The 25,658-nt window shown below is 43.7% G+C and overlaps 1 protein-coding gene across 3 annotated transcripts in view; it reads left to right on the forward strand.

The window, feature by feature from the left end:
- Positions 1 to 1,163: 1,163 nt before the first annotated feature.
- LOC118520735 (lysosome-associated membrane glycoprotein 2) overlaps positions 1,164 to 25,658 on the forward strand; it is a 39,614-nt gene continuing 15,119 nt past the window's right edge. The window contains exons 1-8 of one of the 3 annotated variants that reach the window (XM_078064147.1): positions 1,164 to 1,403; positions 12,336 to 12,454; positions 13,107 to 13,320; positions 17,266 to 17,424; positions 18,336 to 18,523; positions 19,921 to 20,043; positions 23,886 to 23,949; positions 24,469 to 24,633. In XM_078064147.1, coding sequence (XP_077920273.1) covers positions 1,340 to 1,403; positions 12,336 to 12,454; positions 13,107 to 13,320; positions 17,266 to 17,424; positions 18,336 to 18,523; positions 19,921 to 20,043; positions 23,886 to 23,949; positions 24,469 to 24,633 — 1,096 coding nt within the window. In that variant the 5' untranslated portion in view covers positions 1,164 to 1,339. The remainder of the gene's footprint in view (positions 1,404 to 12,335; positions 12,455 to 13,106; positions 13,321 to 17,265; positions 17,425 to 18,335; positions 18,524 to 19,920; positions 20,044 to 23,885; positions 23,950 to 24,468; positions 24,634 to 25,658) is intronic. The other 2 variants (XM_078064149.1, XM_078064148.1) reach the window with 2 other exon arrangements.

The following is a 25,658-nucleotide window of genomic DNA, read 5'->3' on the forward strand; positions in this document are numbered from 1 at the left end:
TTTGAGCAGGGGTGGTTGTAGGGTGAGGACTCACAGGTCCCATTTGACAACAGGTAAAAGCTATAGCCCCTCTCCCCATGAAAAATACGCATACATAAGTGTTGCAAGTAATTTCTGGAGATTCACAGACGGTCCCCTCCACCCTCGCCCACCCCCGGCAAGTTCATCCATTGACACCAGATTAAGATCTCCTGGATTAGACGCTTTTGGAGCTCTATTTTCTAATGTTTCTCAAAGTGTAGTCCGGGAACCACAGAAATCGGAATCACCTGGGGTGTTTGTTCAAAATGCAGACTCCCAGGGCAGCCAGAGACCTACTGTCTCAGAATCTCTGCGAATGAGGTATTCAAACTCCCTAGATGATTCTTTCCGACACTAACATTTGAGAATTAGTGCTTTATCCCAACTTGAGATTCTTTTTATAGTTTTTGAATGCTTTCCTTTGTTGACTATTTGAGGTTTCATCTGTTCAATTGTTAAGTATACCAAATAGTATGTTTAATATGAATTCATTAAAGAATATTCACATGTGGATATGCATAGGAAAAGCAACCGGAAAGAGAGCTAGATAACCATCTCTCTCTGGGTAGTGGGAATATGGATGAGCTTTATTTTTTCCCCTTTATCTTCCTATTTTATTTTTCTCTTTCCTATTTTCTTTCTTTCTGTATTTAAAGAAGATTCTTCCTCTTTCTGAGTTCAATTCCTCCGTCCGAAAAACAGGGTATTGTAACTAGGCGAACTTCAAGGCCACGTCTTGCTCTGGCGATCCGCGACACCATATTACCCCCTAGCTCCCTTATCCATTTAATCAATCACATGAACAGCAGGGGTAACCACAGTGTTCCTAGAACAGCTGTATATTATTTTTACATATATTACGTTGTGATGCTTAGCAACCTTTTTAATTCAACAAAATTATTCTCTTCCTCCTCAAGGAGTCGGAACTGAAATGAACTCTACTACCTACACCCCGGAAAGTTAATCCTCTCTTTTAAGCCTTAGAAAAAGCCGTCCGCACAGAGCTCTCAGGCGCGTAGGAATGATTGTGAACCAAAAAGCCAGGGCATGGTCGCCCCGCCCACCGGCTCCTACATCACCACCCCTCTCGCCGCTTTCAAGCGCGGAGATTGGCTAAAGGCAAGCACGAGCCCCGCCCCTAGTCTTATGACCCGCGCTGAAGCGCCGAGTCCTGGCGTTTGCGGGGCTGTGGTCGGTGGTCCGCGGTCCTCCTGGCCCGGTTCCCCGAAGCCTTTTCGCTGGTGTTGCTGCTGCCGTTGCCACCGCCGCCGCCACCTCCACCCCGACCAGCCGCCGCCGCCTCCTGCTTTGCGGAATCATGGTGTGCTTCCGCCTCTCCCCGGTTCCGGGCTCAGGGCTCGTTCTGCTCTGCCTTGTCCTGGGTGAGTTGTCGGGCCCTCCTGCTCTGTCCCTCAGCCTGGGCCCGGGGAGCCCAGTTCAAAGGCCACAACCCGAAAGACTGGTCCGGGGGGAGGGGGGGAGGGTTGAGAGGCTGAGCGGCTGACACTGGGCGGCGGCGCTTGGCCCAGGGAGGCGAGCCGTGACCTAGAGAAGGCCTGACCGAGGGATGGCGGGCAAGAAGGGCCCGTGAGAGTGAGAAGGGGCAAGTAAGCGCGGGGGGGCGCCGAGGGAGTAGGTGGGGAAGAGTGAGGAGTGGAGCCGATCTGGGTAGGAAGAGTAACTTGGGGAAGATACTGAGGAGTGAGTGTAGGAGGGACGTACGTGCGATTCTGGGGTGGCAGAGACAGGGTCCTGGTTTCTTAGGATCAGGGAAGAGTTTTGAAGATGGTGGAAAATTATGGGATGAGAGCGAAAATTGGGGAGGGAAGAGACTGTCGCCTGCGTGAGGAAGCTTGGGGGAAGGGTGGGGGGGTAGGGGCAGATATGACAGTAGAGTCTGGGGGACAGCGAGGGGGCTGGGGGGGCGGTTTGTGGGTGGGAATTTGAGGTCCTGGAGGAAGGGTGAGTAAAGAGATGAGGAATGATGCTGGATTTGAGTTTGGTAGTTGGAGTTTTGAGGGGTAGGGACCTAAGGTGGCCCGGGGCAATTTCCAGGCGAGAAAACTAGGACCTAACCTCTGGAGACTAAAGGGAAGAGGGGGAACTTTGGTGGGGAGTGAAGATCTGACTTGGAGGTGTTGATGTCAGTTTTCTTTTTTTTTTTAAGATTTTATTTATTTATTTGAGAGAGAGAATGAGAGAGCACATGAGAGGGGGGAGGGTCAGAGGGAGAAGCAGACTCCCCGCTGAGCAGGGAGCCCAATGCGGGGCTCGATCCAGGGACCCCAGGATCATGACCTGAGCCCAGGCATCCTAGGATGTCTGTTTTCTATTAGTTTTGCTACTTCCTCCCGGCCTGATCCTGATTTAAAACAACAACAACTTAAAAAAGACTTAAAAACAATCTCCAAGTATTTCGGTTGGGAGGGCCTCCCGGATGTGAGGTTTTGGGGGTGGTGGTCTGAGTCGTGTACGCTGCCTCTCTGCCTTCAGAAGCTCCTTCTCAGTGGCACAGCTGGCCCTTTACTTCATTTTTGGAGGAGAAAGGTAACTTGTCAAAGACTTGGTTGTTAACGAGTCATAAGAATGGCTGGATGAATGTTGGCTGACTGTGTTATACCCCCCTCCCCCAAAGATCACTGGGTCCCCGAGGGCTGTAATGCCTGAAAGGTGAACTTTGACCAGAAGGTCTCTTCCTGACCTCATTCATCCTGTGCTTGTTGCTATCCACCGACTTGCTGTTTGTGACCACATAAAAAAAACCAGAAGGAACAGACCCAGATGGGAGTGGCTAGTAGATAAAGATAATAGGGGTCTGAGAAGGCAGTGAGAGGTGCACATGTTGTAATTCACATTTCAGTAGCATAAAATCAGCACCCTAAAATAGTGGATTCTCAGACAGGAACATTTGGCAATATCTGGAGACATTTTGGTTGTCGCAACAGGGGATTGCGTTTGGCATCTAGGGGGTAGAGGCTGGGGATTCTGCTAAACATCCTACAGTACACAGCGTAGTGCCCCCCCCAACAAAGAATTATCCACCTCAAAATGTCAGTAGTGCTGAGGTTGAGCAGTCTTGCTCCAGAGTGATAGCGCTGGAAGGGTTCTTGATCTGATTTGGTGATTCTCAGGGATCTTTTTGAGGGGGTGCCTGTCAGATAAAACTTATTTCTAAAAGAATACCAAGAAGTTATTTGTCTTTTTCACTCACACACTCACTCCAGCGTACAGTGGAGTTTTCCAGAGGCTTCATCCTGTGTGATGACATCACCACTCTGATGGCCCTGATGTTGTGTTTTATTCACTTCTCATTTTTAATTTCGAGCATGGCAAATACCAATAGATAGAACGCACGTAAACCAAAGCTCTTTGAAGTCCTCAGTGGGTAAGAGAGTAAGGGGTCCTGATACCAAACGTTTCGGACTCCCCGAACTAGTGCGGCTATCCACATAGGGCAGGAGACGCCTCCATAGCCCTTCTGGAAGGGGGCCGTGGAGACTTTGCTCAAACACAATTCGAAGCTCTAACACTGCTGTGAAGCACTTACTGAGGAGCTGGTGACCCTAGGAGAGGATTGTTTACAACGAAAAGCACCTTATCAGTGGCTAGAACACATCTGACTGAGGCATCTGTTAATCAGTAGTTCACTGCCAATTGAATCTGCACAAACACAACACGGTTATTGTTTAGAGAAAGTGAAAAAAAAATAATAGCTGTCCTGCTTGTTGGCTTTCGTGTCATTAGATTTTTTTTTTTTTTAATGAAAGCTTTTTTGTTTTGTTTTTACAAAAGCAATGCTTGCTCATTGCAGAAAATAAACAGGCAAAAAGAAGCACATAAAAGAACCCGTCAGCTCATCTGCTAGTTTGCCTAAATTTATTGATCGGGACTAACTAGATCCATCTTCTTGGAAGATTTCCAAGGTCGCTTTCCTCTACTTCCAGGTTTAGAACAGGATTTGGAGGAGTAAAAGTTCATAATGTACCTAGATTAGATTTTTCAGACGATATCAGGGTAAAATAGAAATCATCTCTTCGATACAGCTGCTTTTTCTGGCAGCTGCTGGTTCAGGGTGGAGCTCAGACTCCTTCCATGTGGCTTTCTCTCTTAAGACCTGAGCCCGTCTTGAGTTGCTTGGTGGGTTTTGCATACATCACAGTGGATACCAGGAATAAGGTTTTTAAGAACTCCGTGAATATTTGTGCAGGAGCTGCTGTGAATCTTGTGCTCTTCCGGGGTACCATTGAAGGGGGATCTGTCCTGAATTTATAGTCTCATTAGCTTGAGTGCTCAAGCTGTGCCAGTTTCACTTTGTAACTTTATAACTATTCTGGCTCCACGGAAACTTTTTAAAAATAGCTGCTTTACAGCAAGTATAGAGGAGAGTTCTTAGGGGTTATGTATTATTATTGGTCCTTTTCACAGAGATTAAGTTATGCTCTTTATTTGAATGAATTATAACTGACTAGAGAACTTTCTGAAGAAAAGCTCTGAGTTTTCTGAAGAAAAGCTATATAGATGCATTATAAAGAGTAGTGGCTAAAAATCATTTCCTAGCATCGTTGCCTAAGTGTTTTTTCTTTGTGACATCATAGATTTCAGAATTCTTCTGTGGTTATTGATTTTTACAACTAGTTTGACTTCTTGGTGCTTTTCTGGGTTGGAGAAACCTCATATAAATATCCCAAGTGTGCTTCACTGGTAGGAGGCCCCCTCCCACAAATGGTTATCTATCGATTACCCGGTGAGCGGAGACCTGAGTGTTGCAGGGAGGCCAGCCAGGTGACCATCTGGAGGAATAGGAGTAAATCTTGTCGTTCCCAAACTCTTAGCTTATTAGCCTAGCCTATTTTCCACTCTTTTTAAAAACCCATTGCCAGGGGCGCCTGGGTGGCCAGTCGGTTAAGCATCTGCCTTCGGCTCAGGTCATGATCCCGGCGTCCTGGGATCGAGCCCCGCATCGGGCTCCCTCCTGGGCAGGAAGCCGGCTTCTCCCTCTCCCACTCCCCCTGCTTGTGTTCCCTCTCTCGCTGTGTCTCTCTCTGTCAAATAAATAAATCCTTAAAAAAAACATCCCATTGCCAGTCAGATCTCCCCTAAGGCATTAGTCTCTGGGAGCCAAGACTATCTTAGGCACTGTTATTTCTCATTGCCTACTTAGCACAGCACCTGGTACATGGTTAACCCTGAGATTTTTGTTGAGGGTGTTCATTGGTGGGCACTGGGGATATGACTGTAAATTAGACCAACTTGGTCTCCTTTTTCTTCCGTGAACCTTAAATTATGTGTCGCAAGAGGTGTTTTTTGTGTCTTTGTATTGAGAACTTCAAGATCAGTGCTAAGCAGCGCAGATAATTATAAACCATTTTACTGATGTATGATCCCATATCATAATGCTACCCCTTCAGATACACCTCCATGGTAGGCAGGGTTAACAGGGAGAACTAGGAAGGCCTCGGTGGGAAGGAGAATCAGGTTTTCACAGAGAACCAATCTCCCTCCCTTTGGAGGTGATCTGAAAGAGAGAAAGTAAGCAGGAGATCTCTCTGTAACCTTAACCACATTTGTTAAGCTGATAACTTTGATTTCAAGGTTCTGCTACAATTATTTTTAGCTATAGTAGAGATAGTTGAAAGGACAGGCTTATTATTTGTCCATTAGTCATTGGTTATCACATCTGATAGGATTATAGATATTCAAATATTTCCCAGGAGTGCGGCTTTCTTCCATATCCTTGAGTGGAATTTGCGATTGACAATGATTTCATAGCACTGTAGCTGACTTAAGTGACCCTTGGTGCAGGAAGTCTGCTCTTCCTCCTGTAGTGACAAGAGCATTCTGATCATAATTTCTTATTAAAGTGATCAGAGATCGCCTCTGATCCAAAAGTGTACTTTATAAGTGCTTGTTGTTATCTTGCTGTGCATTGCAAAAGAATTCTGGAGGTCTGCCAAACACCACTCACTCAGCAATAAGCATTTTCCATTAGTTGAATAGTGTTGAAGCTCACTTCCTTACCCACTGCCTGATCTTAAATTATTTTGTAGCTTAAAATCATTTTATTACTTTTCTTTTTAAAAGAGATTTACCAGAAATTGAGAGCATCAGCAACTGAATGGGTGGTTGTACCTATATTAGGAAGCATAAATGAGGACTTAATAAATGAGGAACAGTTAATCTGATTTATTAAACCTATGAACAGCAAAGAAAGAATAAATAGGTACTGTATGCCCATGTCGTGTTTTTGTTGTTGTTGTTGTTTTTTAAGACCCTTTGCCCAGCATCATTCTGAACTGATGAGTTTGAGTTCAGGAGTTCATAACTTAATATGATGAAAGTGAACATAGAATTACAATTTGGGAAGGATTCCTTTAGGTGCTCTATTTACTAGAAGGGAAACTTGTAAGCTGGAATATCCAACTTGCTTGGCAAATTTCTCTTAGCTCTGAAGGGCTTGCAGGCTTTCGAAGAACCTGTTCGAGAAGTACTGCAATTCTTAGCGAGGATAACTTGCCTAGAGTCTCACAGCCAGTAAATTGGACTGACTTGATTTGAATTCTAGCTTTTCAGTGCCAGGGATGGGGCTCTTAATCGCCTCATTATATTGCCTCTTAGATCATTGTTTTTTATTGGTTTTGTTTTACCACTGCTATTATGTTCCCACCCCACCCCCCTTTTGTTTGCAAATGTATATATATATATTTAAAGATTTTATTTATTTATTTGACAGAGAGAGAGGGAACAGAAGCAGGGGGAGTGGGAGAGGGAGAAGCAGGCTTCCCACCGAGCAGGGAGCCTGATGCGGGGCTCCATCCGAGGACCCTGGGATCATGACTTGAGCCGAAGGCAGCTACCTAACGACTGAGCCACCCAGGCGCCCCTGCAAATGTGTATTTTTTCTACTACGCTTCGGGTCAGATAGACTTGTAAAAACCTAGCCACTTTTTGCGGCATGTCATGCTTGGCGAAATAAGTTGTGAGTTCTAAAAGAACCTGTAAATGAACTTTTTGGAGATAAGATTGAGAGGATATTTAAATTTGAAAAAAGTTGATTTTGAGGCATGCCTTTTTCTTTGGAGAATAAACTCTCAGCTCTATAATTACACACTCTAGGATATATTCAGCTGTGTGGGGTTTCTCTTGAAAAACATTATTTAACTAAATTTAATTATTTTTTTTTAATTTGAGTATAGTTGACACAGCTGTGGGTTTTTTTTTTTAATGTCATAAAGACTTTCAAACAAAAATGGTTTAGCTATGCTAAAATCAAATACAGCAATAAGGATGGAAATGGTTTGCCGGAGACTTTTTTAGCAAAGTGTAAATGTTTCAACTGTCAACTTGCCTTATGGAAAATACATTATTCCTAGCTTGAAATTCATGTCAAAATTTATTGAGGCAAAAACTGACTTGGGGATTGAGGGAGTATCTAGAAGCCAGATAGGTTAGGTTCATGATTTGGAAGAGCTAAAACACTGGCCTTTTTGTAATTAAACTATATTTCAGGTCCTTATTGCAGGGTATTTTTACCTTGATATGATCAACCAGGAGTTATTGAGAAACTAATATGTATTCCACACTATTAGAAATGATAGGAGATGGAGGGAAAGTAATAGACATGATCTCCCCAACCATGGCACCCGTGATGGATGACGTTCATATAAGGGGCACACTCCTAGGGGCTGCAGCATAGATTAGATCATCTGTTGGTAAGGGAGAATATTGGAATTCAAATGAGTGGCAGAGACATTATCAAAGGGGAATCTTGAATCCATATACATCATTCATTCACAGACTCAGGTCCTTTTTTTATTAGTTAACAAGTTACCTGCTGTATACTGTGATTTACCATGACACATCAGTTTGTTGTGAAGTTAACAGAACTGCTGTCTTAGAGCTTGTGACAATATAGGAGTCAGGATTTACAGGCATAAAATAACTGAATAATTCAGGATAGTATAAAATATACAGAAAGGTGGGGGTATGGGCCATGTATGACAGCTCCTCGAGGCTTTTACAGTTAAGGAGACCTTGGTAGAGATACTTGGCTGTTGAGAAATGGGTAGCTTATCAGTCCAGGTTCTTTTTTTTTTTAAAGATTTTATTTGTTTACTTGACAGAGAGCATAAGTAGGCAGAGTGGCAGGCAGAGGGAGAGGGAGAAGTAGGCTCCCCACTGAGCAGGGAGCCCGACGCGGGGCTCGATCCCAGGACCCTGGGATCATGACCCAAGCTGAAGGCAGATGCCCAACCAACTGAGCCACCCAGGTGCCCCCCAGATTCTTTTTTTTTTTTTTTTAAGATTTTATTTATTTGAGAGAGAGAGAGAGAGCATGAGAGGGGGGAGGGTCAGAGGGAGAAGCAGACTCCCCGCTGAAAGAGAGCCCGATGCGGGGCTCCATCCCAGGACCCCGGGATCATGACCTGAGCCGAAGGCAGACGCTTAACCAACTGAGCCACCCAGGTGCCCCCCAGTCCAGGTTCTTAATTGTAAGCACCAGAAATAAAATCTGATCGATTTTAAGCAGAAAAGGAATTTATTAAAAAGATATCAGGGCATATGCGTAGGCTTCGATCCCACCATTTCATTCCTACATATATACCCAACAGGTACACATCCACGTGTGTTCGCCAATGTGTCCACGCACAGCAGGACCAAACTGGAAACTGTCCATATGCCATCTACGATCTACCATAGATCAGTAGTGGAATATTTACCCAATCACAGAAAGCTACACATACAGAGTGAGTTCGGACAAACTGCAGTTGCACACACCATCCTGGGTGAACCTCACAAACATAATATGCGGTGCAAGAAGCCAGACACAAAAGAACATAGTGATTCCATTGGTATCAAGTTGAAAATCAGGCAAAATTAATCTATATAGTTAGAAGTCAGGATAGGGGTTTGCCCTTGGGAGGGGAAAAAGGTACCTGGAAGGGGGAACAGTGGGGGCTTCAGGGGCACTTGGAATGTTCTGTTTCTTGACGCAAGTGGACTCAGCTTGTGGAAATTCTTGGAGCTGTCTGCTTCACGTTACGTGCGCTTTTCCCTTTCGTGTGTTACAGTGTGCACTCTTCTGTATGTTTATGAAAAAATGTGCATCCGGTAACTCAGAATTACCAGAGCTCCTGGCTGTGTATCTCGAAGCCTGGTTGAGTTTCCCAGATCACGGCCCTGAGCCGCACTAACAGCGCCAAGCGTGACACTGCAGTCCGCCCGCTCTGGGCCACTGCCACCAGCTTGGCCGGCCTTGTTGCCTGGGACCTTGACCCTGCCCGCCGTAGCAGCTTCGTTCGCGGCTCCATTCCGCTGCCCTCCTATCTGAGCTCTGGGGTGGATGCCTGTGTCCGGCGGAGCCGAGCACAGGTGCCCATCCCTGCTGCCAGGGAGGCCGGGACAGCACGTGTCTGACGTTTTCAGCTTTTACAGTGGGTGGTGATAGGCCAGAAATTATTAGGAAGAGGCAGAGTCGGCGGGGGGGGGGGGGGTGGGGGGGGGTGGTGTTTCAGATTTGGGGGCAGCAGCCAAACAGAGAGGGAGATCCTTCCCAAGGTGAACACTGAGGTCAGTGGAAAAACCGTGAATTTCAATTGTTAGGGACAGGTGAAGCCTAGGGGTAGAAATTGAGTATAGAGCATGGCATTTGGGTCCAGTGGAACAAGTTTAACCGGATTAAAGGGTGTGTTCTGGGAAAATGGTTTGAGAGAAGTTGAAGGAAGAGGGTGGGATGAGATTAAGGATTACTTTGAGAGTCAGGTGGAGGAACTTAAATTTAATATGGGAGTTTTGGAGCTAGGTCCAGAGACGAAGAGGTATTTAGGGACCATTAAACAGGGAGCATTTCTGAGGGACAGCTAGGACGCGTCTGCAGTAATTTAGGGGTGGGACGGTGGATTGGGAATAGAAATAAAAGGCCAGGATTGGATTTAAGAGAGGATTTGAAGGGGGCAAAAACCCAGTAGGACTTCACAAAGGGAATGAAGTAGAAGCTGATTCCCAAACTTGTGAGCCTGAGTGACTGTACTGGGTCCCACCTCTCCTTGAGAGCTAGAGAGGCCGAGAAGGGGACCAGTTTAGAGTGAATTTTCATTTTGGAATTGTTGAGTGTGAGGTTGATAGCGATTGAGTGAAAGTGGTTTCCGGTGCAGTTGGGAGAGGTCGAGAGGAAGGAAGCGGGGAAGCTCTGCGAAAAGAATAGTTCTCACTGGGAGAAAGGTGGCCAAGGCACCAGAACAGAAAGGGCTGGAGCCCTCAGGGCATTTCTCAGTTCTCATTTTCAGGTCGGCAGCTAGACTGTCTTGAATTTACTGTAGTGGTAAATTTGAACCACAACTTGTGCCTTCTGCTTCATGACGTTTGAGGTCTCCCACATGGGCACGTCAGGGCTGTTACCATCTTCTGCCATTTTTTATCTGTTACTTCAGTTATCTTTGGAAAGTAAATGATTAACCAGTGTGAGGCTTTTCTTGGTTATTTCCAGCCGTTTTGAAGCCTTTGAGTACAAGGAAGTTATGTTAAAGCTAGGGACTTTAAATGAGACCAGAGAGACAGCATATAAAAAGCAGGCCTCCAGTCGACTGGAAACATTAGAAGACAGAGTTCCCGGCACCACTACAGGGTGGCCTCGGGTCAGGGATGACAAGCTCCTCCATTCCATATTGTACTTCGAAAAGGACAGCTGTGAAATCTCCTTAGGCCTCCCGAGGTCTTTTCAGGCCTTAACCAGTACATTTAGGTACTCAGTAACCACAAGCTTTAGCAGAACATTCAGGCTTGTGAGGCAGCCTGGTCTCTGTGGCATCACGACGATCGGCTTCTGTGTACAGCTTGAAAGCTGTTGCTGAGGCACGCCTTCTTGGTATTCCTCTTAGGACTTCGTGCTCTACACTCTATAGCATGTCCCTACTTGTAGATGACGCTGGGTTGCTCAGGTGTCATTAAAAGGTACGCATCTGTCTTAACAGGAAACAGCTCACCCCTTGGGTAATGTGTGAGACAGTGAAGAAAACCCTTAAATGGTTGTCAGTCATTTATACTGCTGGTGTGTTTGCTGGCACATAGTATTTTGAGTCCTTGGGCTCTTCAGTTTAAAAGGTGATGTCCCTGTGTAGATCAGAGCCAAGTTAGCTCAAAAGTCCCAAGGCTTTTCTGTCCCTGTAAGGTTTCTCTGCCTAAAGAGGTAGCAGGTTCAGAACGTAGGAAGTGACTTTGAGTCCATGTCAGAAGATTCATCAGCCTTCCTAATCGATTGGATTTTAAAATAAACCAAAGTGATGAATGTTACATTTATAAAAAATTAACTTTTTGCTCTTAGACCTAACAACCTTTGAAACTCTGTTCTTTTGGTCACATGGTGCACATGCTTACAAAGAGCTATCCCACACTTTCATATCAGAATAAAATAGTTTGCCAAGACATCCGTGTGTCATGGGTCACATAGCTTGTGACAGGATTGAAAGCAACAAGACCATAGAACATCCGATCTATCATTATTTTGACAGAGAAAGTTCCACCAGCTGGTTTGAGGGAGACAGGGTTTTTTGTTGTTGTTGTTTTTGTTTTTTTATTTAAAATCAATTAATTAACATATAGTGTGTATTATTAGTTTCAGGGATAGAATTTAGTGATTCATCAGTTGCATATCACACCCAGTGCTCATTCCATCACGTGCCCTCCTGCATGCCCATCACCCAGTTACTCCATCTCCCCACCCCCCTCCCCTCCAGCAACCCTCAGTTTGTTTCCTACAGTGAAGAGTCTCTTATGGTTTGTCTCCCTCTCTGATTTCATCTTATTTTATTTTTCCTTCCCTTCCCCTATGTTCATCTGTTTTGTTTCTTAAATTCCACATATGAGTGAGATCATATGGTATTTGTCTTTCTCTGACTTACATTACTTCACATAATACCCTCTAGTTCCATCCTTGTTGCAAATGAGAGAGACCGTTTAACACCCCTCCCAAGCTTCCCGTAAGCTCATTTACCTTAAAAACAAAAGTCCTGACAGGCAAAACTAGCAAGGCACAGATGAATGTGGATATGGCTATTAGGAGGCAAAAGGCAAATGTCACCGGTCTGTGCCCTTACCTAAGCATCCTAGGTCAAGTAACCATTCCTTCTGGAAGGGGTGATGCTAACTTTATCAATAGGATTCCGCTAAAAATACAAAGAAAAACCATCACCAAGATACCATATATTTTCAAAGTATTTTGTTGCATTTTAGAGCTGGTTGAATTTCAGTGGTGGGTAGAGCTTTTTATTTCAGATACGTTTTCGTGGTACGGTTTTACAGTCTTACTCTTTCTAATCTAGGAGCAGTCTCATCTTACGCCTTGGAACTTAATGTGACAGACTCAGAAAAAGCCACTTGCCTTTATGCAAAATGGCAGATGAATTTCACAATACACTATGAGACCACAAGCAAAACTTCCGTAAGTGCTTTTCTTTTTCCTTGAGTTTTACAGTAGGAACTCAGTTCTACCCTTTATCCTTTGTATACATTTATATAAATAAGATTTCATATGTTAACTGACTTAACACTTAAATTCTGTGGGTTTCCAAAAACATACATACTTGAAGGTATTCTGTTTAGTGTTGGAAGGAATATTTTATTTCGTGGGTTCTTTGGAGTTCTTCTTGCAGTTGATTAAGGGCAAATGATCCGAAGACTGTGGCATTTAGGTCTGACTACATCTGTAATACTTTAACATGTACACATCAAAGCTTTCCCATTTTTAATAGTTTGCTGTTAAAATCTCCTTGGGGGGGTATTCTCTCAATCCTTTTGCCTTCTTATTTTCTTTTAGTTAAGGTCCTGCCTCCTTATAACCTGATTTTTTTTTTTTAATCAAGAATAGAAGTTCAGGCCCATTTTCCTTTTCCTTTTCGACATACATGAATTTGTCCAGAGGACTGGTATGTAGGTGAAGAATCTGAGACTGGTTTACACAACGGGCCAGGCCAAGGGCAACCTGGCCATGGGGGAAGGGGGGTGACAGAGACTGAACTGGCACATCCTCTGCAAATGCTTGGTGCTCATTACTGCCTGTTAGCTCCTTACCCCCGAACTTCTTTTTCTTTTAGAAAACTGTAACCATTTCAGACTTTAGCACTGCAACATATAATGGAAGCATTTGTGGGGATGTCCAGAACAATCCCAAAATAGCAGTGCAGTTTGGATCTGGTTTTTCCTGGACTGTGAATTTTACGAAGGAGTCGTCTACTTACTCAATTGACGGCATCTCGTTTTCCTACAACATTAGCGATAATACGACATTTCCTGATGCTAAAGATAAAGGTAAGCTTTCAAATTAGATTTCTGTTATGTTCTCTTGCTCTTTTTTTTAAAGATTTTATTTATTTATTTGAAAGAAAGAGAGCGCGCACGCGCATGCACGCAGGGGGGAGGGGCAGAGGGAGAGAGAGAGAAACCCAAGTGGACTCCCCGCTCCCACGCGGGGCTCGACCTCATGACCCTGAGATCACGACGTGAGCTGAAACCAGGAGTGGGACTCTTAACCGACTGCACCACCCAGGCACCCCTCTCTTGCTTTATATTAATAATATAAATGTAAATAATGTAAGAAATCATCTGCATGCATGTCTGTCTTCCTAACTAGAACAGAAAGTTCATGTCTTTGTATCCCCGCCACCCCACGTATGGCAGTGTTCGACACGGTGATGGTATTTGCAGTCATTGTTTGAGTGCTTTACTTTGTACCACGGAGTACCCTAAGTGTGTGACTAGCTGCACCTCAGTCCATAACAGCAAGCCTGGGAAGTAGATATTATCCCAGCTTTATAGGTAAAGGGAGTGAGGCTTGATGAAATAAATGACTTCCCCGGAGGTCACACAGCTCGTCAGTGGGTGAGCTGGTGTTTGAACTCAAGTCTGTTAAGCTTACAGAGTTCATGCCTTCACTATTATTTTTTATTTCATTCAGTAGTGGGTAGTCAGCAAATGCTGAATGAATGAGAAAATCCTTTACCGATAGCTATTTTAAATCTGCACAAGTTCAGTAACCTGAGATGGGCAGAAATGCTTCATCTTCAGATCCTTTTACCATTTAGATAGGATTTGGACTGGAAAGTAAATGATTAATTAAAGGCAGAATGACTGAAGTCAACATTTGTTGCTATTTTGAGACAATTTCAGGTCAAAACGAACTTGGAAAAGCATTGGCAATAAGGCGTTCTTGTCACTCTTAGAACCGAAATGCATACTAGATTTTTTTTTTGGTACTAAATATTTTGAAGGCATGGATAGTGGAGATTTCAATTTTGTCAGGGCTGTAATTCTCCTTTCTTTCCCTTCTATTGAGGTTCGGGTTAACATGGTGTCTGTAAGTAGCTTAGCATTTTTCACAGATAGTATTTCTTTCTGACCCCAGAAACACAGGCAGATGGGCTTCAGTTGCAAGCCCTGGGGATGAATGACTAATTTGGAGGTATGGATATCAAAAGATCCTATTTTCGGGACCCAGAGATGAATTAGCTCATGCAAAACTTGGGAGGTAACACGGATGGAGACTTGGAAATCAATCCTAGTTTTCTCTTTCCTAATCTCTTCGTTTGAGAGGATGACTGAAGCAAGACTGTTACTGGTTTACTTGATATATTTAGCTTTGTGCCCTGCATTGTCCTTTAGAACTAGTCTACGATTTGCCCCTCACCTTCAAGGAGTTCTAAAACAAGTTGGGGAGACAAAGCAAAATTGTTTTTCCAAGTTAGATGGCAAAAGTAGAAAGCGCTTGAGATCAGTGTGATTTGTTGTTGTTGTTCCGGGGTTTTGTTTGGGGGGAAAGCCTGTCGACCCTCTCTCTCAGGGTACAGAGTAAACGTTGCGGATGGCATATACTTCCTGAGCCCCTCTGCGAGTGCCGGTCTGAGTGTGTCCTCCCCAGTGGTCTGCTTGGGAGCAGAGAGAAAGGAGAGGTCAGCGGGCGTTGGAGGAGTGAGAAATCTTGGTGTAGGGAGGGACCTGAGCTGAATAGTGGAGTGGCTAATGGAGCTTGAGTCAGGCGGAGAGATTGAGCAGAGGATTTCCAGCAGGGGGAAGCATAGTATGTGCAGCGGAAGCTGGAGAGCTGCCTGATGAAAATAGAGGCCGTGTGTGTAGCAGAAGGAAAATCAAGTGGGCTGGGTGCAGCGGGTCTAAATGGTAGGGGGCCCTGGAAGCCAAGGAAAGGCATTTAGCTTGATGGGGTAGACACTGGGGAACCATTTTAGGTTTTTAAGCAGGAGAATGACATAACAAAAGCAGAGACAGTAGTTAATAAAGAATGTTCTGCAGGATTAATTGGGAAGTGAGGAGACTGCAGGCAGAGATATGGCAGCTTTAAGAGGCTGTTAGAGTAACCAAGGGATGATGCAGCGCGTGCCTAGACCAAGGGGGTGGCGGATAAAAGGACAAATCTGAGAGATCTGAATAGAAAAGCTATGGACTCTAACGTTAACATCTCACTCTCCTCCTTTTTATTTTAAACGAGGGGCCGATGCAGTTTTTTTTATTACTAGCGTCTCTGTAAGAAGATACTTGAAACTATTTGGAATTTAAAATGGCTTCCTTAAATGGACTGTTGTTTTTGAAATAATTTAGTGTTTTATTTTTAGGCATCTGCTAATCGAAGTAACTTTGAAAGCTGCTATTTTCTTTTAAAAGTTTTTTTGCATGATTAAAATACAGGAAAGTCCAGAGAATAATATAATAGACCTACATGTATCCGTTACCCGGAATTTATAAATGCCATTTTTTTTTCATATTTGCCTCATCTTTTTATTTATTTAAAGAAATAGGGGCGCCCGGGTGGCTCAGTCGTTAAGCATCTGTCTTCGGCTCAGGTCATGATCCCGGGATCCTGGGATCGAGCCCCGCATCAGGCTCCCTGCTCAGCGGGAAGCCTGCTTCTCCCTCTCCCACTCCCCCTGCTTGTGTTCCCTCTCTCGCTGTCTCTCTCTGTCAAATAAATAAATAAAATCTTTAAAAAAAATAAAGAAATAAAACCTTACAGATACATTTGAGGTTTCCTCTGTACTCACTCCCCAGAGCTTCCCTTTCTGCCTCCCAAGAGGCAGCCACTCTTAGGAATTTAGGGTGGAGCCTTCCTATTGGTGTGTTTATATTTGACTAATCTGTACACATTCATAAATAATATAGTTTAAAAAATTATCATTTCATAGTAGAGCTCCAGTATGTCTATAGATTGTTTTTGAGGTCTCTCTGTATAAGACAGTTCAAATACCTATTCACTTATGTCAACAGTGAGAAACCGTTTTGGGGAAAAATGTTCTGGTTCTTGGTTTAAATTTTTTTTTTCCTTTGGCCATTAGGGGGTGCCAAGACAGCATTAATTGGCTGCCTTGCTACATGATGGAGAGGCCCCGAAGGCAGCCCCTATTAAGGACCTTGTATCCCTTCCTTCCTTGCTGCTTCTCCGAAAGAAACTAAGCCATTTGGGTGGATAATTGTGATCATAGTCTTTTTGAGGTTTCACCGTAGGCATTATAATAAAAACTCCCTACAGACTAACTGTAACTTACTCCTTTCACATTCTGAAGATTTCCTAAAATGGAATAGTCTTGAAATGTTATCCAGGAAGAGGTTCCAAAAGCTCATTTTATACTTTGGGATAGTAGCACAAAAATAAGGATTTACTCTAAAGTCCTTGATGAATCCATCTTTCGTCCTTCTTTGGTTACAAAGCCCTGTTGATCGTACCTTAGCTGTGTTTTCAGTTTGGTCTCTTTGCTCTCTTTCGACTGCCTCTCACCATCTTAATTTAGGCAACCTCCTCACCTTTTACCTCAGCCAGAACAATAGCCTTCTAACTGCTTTCCCTCTTAAATGACTTCCCTTAAAAGTTTGTTCCCCTGCCTAGCCCCTACAATTTTGCCATCTCCCTTAGAATAAACTATGTGTGTGTTATTTATTTCCAGCTTTAAAAACTGAAGCTAACCTTCCATTGCTAACAGAATAAAACCTAACCTGCCCTCCTCCAGTTTCCATCAACGCGTGGCCACTTGCGACTCGTCTTTCCCTCCTAACCCCCATCATGTCTTTCCTCTTACTCCCTGTGTTTCAGCCCCAGTGAATTTGTCATTTCTTGAATGTGCCATGTCCTCTGTCACCTGAGGATGGGGTGAGGCAGGCAGGCAGAAGGAGAAGAAAGTCTATAGATAAATTTATGTGATCACTTTGAGAACTACCTTCTTGGGAACAGCTAGTGTTAATCTTGTTTTATAGGAATTTTGACCGTCCGTGACGCTATGGGATTCAGAATTCCTTTGAACAACATCTTCAGATGCAATAGTTTATCAACTATAGAGAAGAATGGTGTCGTCCAGTCCTATTGGGATGTTCACGTACAGGCTTTTGTCCAGAATGGCACAGTGAGCACAAAAGGTGAGTTCTTCAAGTATACATACTTGGATCCTAATTTAAGATTAGAGTATGCCAGCTGGCTTTCATTGACGTTGTTATCTGGAAGCATTTCTATACTAAGCCTTGTTCCTAGCTTACACTGGACTATAAAGTTTTTGTAAATAACCACAATCCTTGTTCTTGTGGAACTTGCAATTTCAAGTTGATGATGTACACGTTGTACGGATGGCTTTTTACAAATGCTCGACCTATAGTGTTTTCAGCTGATCAAACCTAATCTTTGTTTGAACAAATCCTCAAATAGCTTGATCATCAGCTCTTTAGCTTAGGAATGAGATTTTTGTGTTCGAATCTTGAATTTTATAAACTGCTTTTATAACTTATATATGACTTTATGGAAATGTCATAATTTCTCATTCACCAGCTCTGAAAACCTACCAGCACTTCCTAAGAAGAGGTTGAAATGCCTCTGATTCGTTGAAGGGGTGATACAAATAATGATGCAAATAAAAGGTTCATTTGTATTTAAACCCTTTAATGATTTCTGAACGTTTTCCTGGTTAACACTGTCCTTCCTTCTAGTGGTTGTATGTGGGAAAGAAGAGGGCAGGAGTGAAATGTTTTCAAACTTCAATCTCTCATTTTCACATCAGAGGCAGGTGACATTCTTTGGGAGTAAAGGGACTTTGGGGTCTAAAAAGCTGAGTGTGTGGTAGATAAAGTATGAAGTAGATAAAGCGTTTGTATGTGTCTGGTGTGTCATAACTCTTAGAGATTGTCGGCATCCGAAGCAGCAGTTTGGGAACCTCTGCCTGATTCCCCTAATACAACCCTTTGGACTTCTGTTGTGAGAAATATTTTGTTCTTTCCTGGCCTTATGAATTAAGAAAAAGGCCACTTGAATTTATTTTGTCCTTTGTTTGTTTCTTTAGAGTTTCTGTGTGAAAAAGATAAAACTTTAACCACTGTGGTGCCCGTCATCCCCACCACTGCACCATCACCTACTACAACACCCACTCCAAAGGAAAAACCGGAGGTGGGATCCTACTCGGTTAATAATAGCAATGGTACTTGTCTTCTGGCTACCATGGGGCTGCAGCTGAACTTCACTCACCATAAGGTAGAGTTCTCAGTTTTTACTGATACGTTCTTCTCGTAGCTCCTTTCAAATATGGTATATCCTACCTCTGGCCCAAGAGTAGTGTCGCTAGACTGGTTCTGTTTTAAAGATTTTTTTTTTTGAAGATTTTATTTATTTATTTGACAGCGAGAGAGGGAACACAAGCAGGGGGAGTGGGAGAGGGAGAAGCAGGCTTCCCGCAGAGCAGGGAGCCCGATGTGGGGCTCGATCCCAGGACCCTGGGACCATGACCTGAGCCGAAGGCAGACGCTTAACGACTGAGCCACCCAGGTGGCCCTGTTTTAAAGATTTTTAAATATTTATTTGAGAGAGAGAAAGAGCACGAGCAGGGGAAGAGGCAGAGGGAGAAGCAGGCTCCCCGCTGAGCAGGGAGCTGACATGGGGCTCGATCCCGGCACCCCCGGGATCATGATCATGACCTGAGCCGAAGGGAGAAGGCAGACCAGACGCGTCACCGACCGAGTGGCCACCCGGGTGCCCCTTTTAAATGGAGATTTGATGTTGACTTGTTGAGGTCTGATAAATTTGGAGTTACTGTAACCAGGAAGAGTTAATGTCCCTGTCAAGGGGTTGTCTTGGCCAGCAGGAAACCTAGCCGTTTCAGGGACTCTTTGGGGTTTAGATTCTATTTACCATTAGTAGATCAGAGTACACACAGGTGATTTTTATTTCAGTCCGTTTAAAATATAACTCCTTCACATTTGTATCTGAAATGCAGTGTAGGTTGATGTTTGGCAAAGTGCCGCTGTTTCCCCGCGATGACTCGGATGCGCTCAGGGCTCCAGTCCGGGGCGGCACTTGTGGTTGCAGTGTTCCACTGAGCCTCCAGGGGGCGTGCCGACGGGCAGATCCCACTTCCAGAGTCTTGCGACTTCAATAAGCCAGACAGATGGCTCTTGTGCTCCATAAAATGTGTCTTTTCTTTTTTTTAAAGATTTTATTTATTTATTTGACACAGAGAGAGACACAGCGAGAGCAGGAACACAAGCAGGGGGAGTGGGAGAGGGAGAAGCAGGCTTCCCACGGAGCAGGGAGCCCGATGTAGGGCTCGATCCCAGGACGCTGGGATCATGACCTGAGCTGAAGGCAGACGCTTCACGACTGAGCCACCCAGGTGCCCAAAATGTGTCTTTTCATTTGGCTGATTACAGAGGAAGCTTCCCTCTTGTTTTTCTTTTCTTTTTCTTTCTTTTTTTAAGTTGTCTGAGTCATAGCTTGAGGGCCTGGGCCAACTTTGTTTCAAAGTAAGACACCATAACCTTAAGTATGCAGACAAAAGGATTTTTTGTTCTCCACTGAAGTTGCTCATTAGAGTATAAGGTTTTTGCTGTGGACACGTACGGTTAAGCTGTACCTTTCTCTCTCTTCCCCGACAGGTTGTTTCGGTTATTAACATCAACCCCAATACGACTGACTTCACCGGCAGCTGTCAGCCTCAGACTGCCCTGCTTAGGCTGAACTGCAGCAACATCAAGTATCTTGACTTTGTCTTCGCCGTGGTGAGTAACAGATTTCTCCGAGATTAAGTGCGTCTTCTTAGAAACACATCTGAAAGTCTGAATAGCTATGTGTGTGTGTAGGGGTGGGGATTTAGCTCTGTTTTCCGTTTCAGCACTACTGAGTTATAAAGTGTCGTCCATCGACCCCTCTTAATCCCTCATAGTCACCTCAGTGGTCTGTGGGCTGGATTCTTAATATTCATGTTCACCAAAAGCGACTATTCGGCCATTATATAGACTTCACGGTAGGGGCAGGAATTAACCCACTTCAAAAAAACAAAAACAAAAACCTCTCTAATCTATCCGATACAGAAATATTTAATAATAAAAGTATATATATTTATATATTATATATTGCAAAAGATAAAAAGTAATTTCCATAATATGTTTCTCTATTATTGGTTGGAAAACTCGTGTTTGTTTACTCTAATATTTTAGGTTTTTGGGAGGCTATACTGTTTGTCATAGTATCAGTAACAATAATAGCTAACATTTATCGAGTACTTGCCATCTACAAGACTCTGTGTAAGTACTTAACATGCATAAATTCATTAAATCAAGATAGCGTATAATGGTAGCATTCGGATTTTTGTTGTTCATGCTTGTATGAAGGGCTGAACCCTAAAGAGAAGATTCCAGGTTAAGCATATGTGCTCTGCTTCTTGCTAGCATAAATTCATCACCGAGGACTTTCATTTCTACCTTCTCAGAAGCAGTTATTACCCTCATAATTTTTGGGGTGTGTGTGTGTGTGTGTGTACGTGTTCTGGCAAATGGGAATGGGAAAGAGGGGACAGCCATCAATGAGGGAAAATTTAAGCCGCCGGTAGTTCTCAAACTAAGGGTTATTGTATAGGTAGATTAAAAACCAGTTCTGCTTTTAAATAAGATTACAATATCTAGGGATGGGGAAATACTCTCAACATCTGATATATAAAAAAAATTAGATGTGTGGTGTTTGTTTCAAGTCCAAACTTGGTATCTTTAGTCTAAAGCCCTTTTTCTCTATGGAATATACACAGAGTAATTGAGGATTGTATCAGGCAATTATATCTTAGAGAGGTTTATAAAAATCTTCCCTTTACCAGCATTGAAATCATTCCTCTGTTACAGTACACATGTGACCAGAGGATTAGTATTAAAAAGGTCTGGTCAGGCTCGTCCTCTTCGATGCGGTAAAGCAGGCTTCCCCAGACGTATTCTCTTTTAAAGTTATCTCATAGGGATTATACTATCAGTAAGAATGAATAAAGTAGTATTTTAGGTTCCTTCCCTTTGGAGTGATTGAGTTTGATCTTTCTAGCTGTGGTCGGGTCCTAAAAGGAACATGGTTTCTTCTAACTCTTACGGGGAAATATTTAATAATTATAATATCTAATTTGCCCAACAGACTATTTTTTTTAAAGATTTTATTTACTTATTTGACAGAGAGAGAGCACAAGCAGGGGGAGCGGCAGGCAGAGGGAGAAGGAGAAGCAGGCTCCCCACTGAGCAGGGAGCCCGACGCGATGTGGGGCTCCATCCTAGGACCCTGAGATCATGACTCTCCTTCCCACTTGTGCTCTCTCTCTTTATCTCTGCCTCTTTATCTCAAATAAATAAAATCTTTTTAAGAAAATAAAAAAAAATAGTGACATTTTAACCATGCTATAGGCACTTCGAAAAATCAAGAAACACCTGTAATATCACCAGACTTCACTGGGGCCCATCTTCAACCCTGTCATGATAGACACTTTGAAGGAGAATTTATTGAATTCGAGTGTGTTGAGTACAGGATGCCATGGTGGGATTCAAAGAAGAAGGCCTCTATTAATAAGGAGCCCACAGTTTAGTGGTAAAGATAAAAATATACAAATGACCGTTTTTGTGGAAGGCCTTGAATACTACACTAAGGCTTTTGAACTGGATTCTGTGGGCAATTAGAGCACCATTGGAAGGTGCATTCCGGGTGGGATGAGTGATAGGCCAGGAGAAAATACAAAGTCTCTGAGAGTATAGAGGGGCAGTGGTTAATTCTGGGTGTAGGAGAGTCAGCAGGGTTTCACAGAAGAGATGACATTTGAGCTGGACCTTCAAGGATGGGTCAGGTTTGTACACATGGAGATAAGGGGAATAAGCGGAAAAGTACACGTTATTTCTGGAAAAAGGAACGCGATCAAGACCAGCTGGGAGAATGAGGCACGTGGCATGTTGAGGGAAAGACAGGCATGGGAAAGTAGGTGGGACAAATCGTGGGGAGCCTTGAATGCCAAGGCGAGACATAGCCTAAGGCGAGGAGAGGTGTAATGAGGTGGTCAAGTCCTTTGTGCTTCCTCCTGACATTTCTCTACATCTGTCCCCTCCATTTTTGTTCCCCACGGCCTCTGCCCTGAGTCCAGCCTGCATGACCTCTTACCTCCCAGCCTCCCAGCTAGTCCTTCTTCCTCTCCTCCCTTGGTATTCTTCTGCATCCGCTTAATCTTCTGGAAGCACAGCTCCTCCTCAGAAAGCTTCAGCGGTTCTGTTTTACCAACAAGGTAACCTCTAACTAACCTCTAACTTCCATGGCAGGGTAGTTCAAGTCTCTCCCCCACCCTGCCCCCCCCCCCCCCCCCCCCCGCCGCCATGCAACGGAACCTGCATAACCTGCATATCCGGCTCTGTGTCTCCTCCTTTCCCTTCTCATGAGGCCTGTGTTCTGTGAGGTCGGAGAGCGCGGTAGCAGCCAGCGCCTCGGCTCTGCAGCCAGACTTCCGGGGTTCAAATCCCGCCTCACTGGCCACTAACCACATGGCCTTGGGGAAAATCACATAACATCGCCATACTTCGAGCACCCCATCCCAGAATGGAGTGTTAGATTATTCAGTGACACCTCACCTGTAAAAAATTTTTGAAGATTTTATTTATTTATTTGACAGAGAGAGGCAGGCAGAGGGAGAGGGAGAAGCAGACTCCCCACTGAGCAGGGAGCCCGATGCGGGGCTCGATCCCAGGACCCTGGGATCATGACCTGAGCCGAAGGCAGAGGCTTCACCGACTGAGCCACCCAGGTGCCCTCACATGTGAAGTTTTAAGAACATCGCTTGGCACTAAGTTTTCAAATGCTGGCGTACTTGTGATGGTGCTTATTTTCTGGCTACCTTTACTCATGCGCTTGCCTTCCTGAATACCCTTTTCTGCTTGTTTCCTCATTGAATTCGGCCCAGTTCAAAAGGCGCATCCCTAAGCTCGTATCGCTCTGCTTCTCCCCTACTTAGAAGTCATCTATCTCTTTTTAATTTTTATAATTTATCGCTGTCTTTTTTGCAATATGGTTATTTCTTTATGTATTTGTCTTCTCTTCCCTGGCAGATTGCAGACACGGTGGGGGCAGGATCCAAGCCCGGTTCATTCGGCTAGCTACCTGGAGTACTTAGATAGGTTGCCTTGTACATGCTAAGCATTAACGTAATTAGAATGACTGGCTGATAGATGCGTGCTTCACAAAGATAATAGTGGCAAAGGAAAGCTCCCAGCTGGAGAGGCTGAAAGGCGGGGAGGGAGCCCAGTTGAGAGACTGTCATGATCCAAGCTAGAGGAGGTGGGGGCTTAGCAAGTGACAGGAGGAATAAAATGAGGGAACGAATTGTTGAGTGTTGAAGAACCACGTGACTACACCGTTGGTCCAAAAATTGGAAACAAAATGCAGAGGAAAAAGGATTCTGTCACATTTTCCTTAGCTGCAGTTTATTCTGTTGGTCCGGGTCTAAGCCATGGTTTTATCTTCTGGGTAATAGGATTAGATTGCTTTTCATCTGTAGATATTAACTGTACCTTTAGACAGGTGTGATGTGTTGATTAACTGGAAGCTCTTTTTCTAACAGAAAAATGAAAACCGATTCTATCTGAAGGAAGTGAATGTCAGCATGTACTTGGTTAATGGCTCTGGTAAGCAAAGCATTGGCCTTGGGGAAAAGAGTAGGTTACACTGAAGGAATAGAAACCATAGTTGTTTTGTTACCAAATAGTGCCTTTTATTTAATGGAACAGAAGAATCTACGTGAAAATTATACCTTGACCACAACTGAAAATCAGTAACTGAGAACTATAGTGTTTTTATCTTTTCAGTCTCCCTCGTTTTCAAGTAGGGTGGATAATAGTTAAGGATGTGACTGATTTTTAGACCACAGAAACATCTATAGGAAGATAGGAAACTTAGTGATCCTAAGAATTGCTTTTTTTTGGTAGACCCTGTACCCCAGGCTCCCATACTTCACTGAAAAATTCTGAGGACTGTCCCATTTCTTACGTTGATAGAATAAGAAGTTACTAACAGAGGCCCCTGGCTGGCTCAGTCGGTAGAACATGCGACTCTTGATCTCTGGGTCGAAAGTTCGAGCCCCATGTTGGGTGTAGAGCCTACTTAAAACAAAAAAAAAGCTCCTAACATGTTTGTTTTCTTTAAAGTTTTCAGCATCGCAAATAACAATCTGAGCTACTGGGATGCCCCCCTGGGAAGTTCTTATATGTGCAACAAAGAGCAGACTGTTTCAGTGTCTGGAGCATTTCAGATAAATACCTTTGATCTAAGGGTTCAGCCTTTCAATGTGATGGAAGGAAAATATTCTACAGGTAAGAACCGAGCAAGTTTTATCAATAATTTATGTTCTTATGTTGACTAATAGGTGGCTTTTCCTTTGACTCATGGAAATTTAAGCACTGAAATAGAGAAATATGAATTCACCTCTTGTGACTCTGTTGGAGAGTTCGCATGGCCTTGAGCAAGTTCTGTGAACTCTGTATTTGGCCCATCATTTTGCTCAAAGTAGATTTCTTTGTGTGTGGATCTGAAACCCACTTGCAACCAAGTTCTTAAAACTCAAAACTGATGGAAGCATTCAGTGAGCTTTGCTTAAGGTATAGATACTCCCTGCTAGGTTTTAGTTTGTGGGAAGGATGGCAGCTTTGAGCATCTGGGATCTGTTTTCTTGGGGCCATCTTCTCGTTGGAAATATTTTCATACACAAATAAAAGCAATTTGGTCTTATTTTGTTAAGACAGAAGATTACGGTTAGGCAAAGCCTCAAATACCATGGACAGTGTTTTGGCCAGCTGAAGTGATTTGGAGCGTTTTAATTGCATATGCCAGTGTGCATGAGGCTTTTTGGAAGATCTGCTCGGGGCTGATGGTGGTATTTATCAGATTTTTAACGAAACCTTTTGTGGAGGGCTCATGGCAGTGCGTTTATACGAATATGAAAGATGCATTTGGCATTACAAGCTTAAAATTTGCACGGAGGCAAAAAAAAGTCCATAAAATTCCTTAATTGACTTGTCCTTTAAAACTGATTACTTAAAATTGGGGGTTTGTGGATCACAGCTCTGCTGAGCAGAGCTATTCAGACCATCCACATCCTTTTTAACAGTTAATTCTATGGTTTAGAAGGAAATGTGGCAGCTGTGTTTAAAAGTGACTGTGCCCTGAGCCACTCAGCTGCCTTTGCGCTGGTGCCGGTCACCAGCCTGACTTGGTTAGGCCAGAATAAGTTGGGATCCTCACCCTACCATTCTCACGCCTGGAAAGGTTCATCACACTTAGAAATTTTTCTCAAGAATTTGTTTTCCCTTTTGTCAGTATTGCTTATGTACTACAATTA

The sequence above is a fragment of the Halichoerus grypus genome, chromosome X, assembly GCF_964656455.1.
Source record: "Halichoerus grypus chromosome X, mHalGry1.hap1.1, whole genome shotgun sequence".
NCBI classification, from domain to species: Eukaryota; Metazoa; Chordata; class Mammalia; order Carnivora; family Phocidae; genus Halichoerus; species Halichoerus grypus.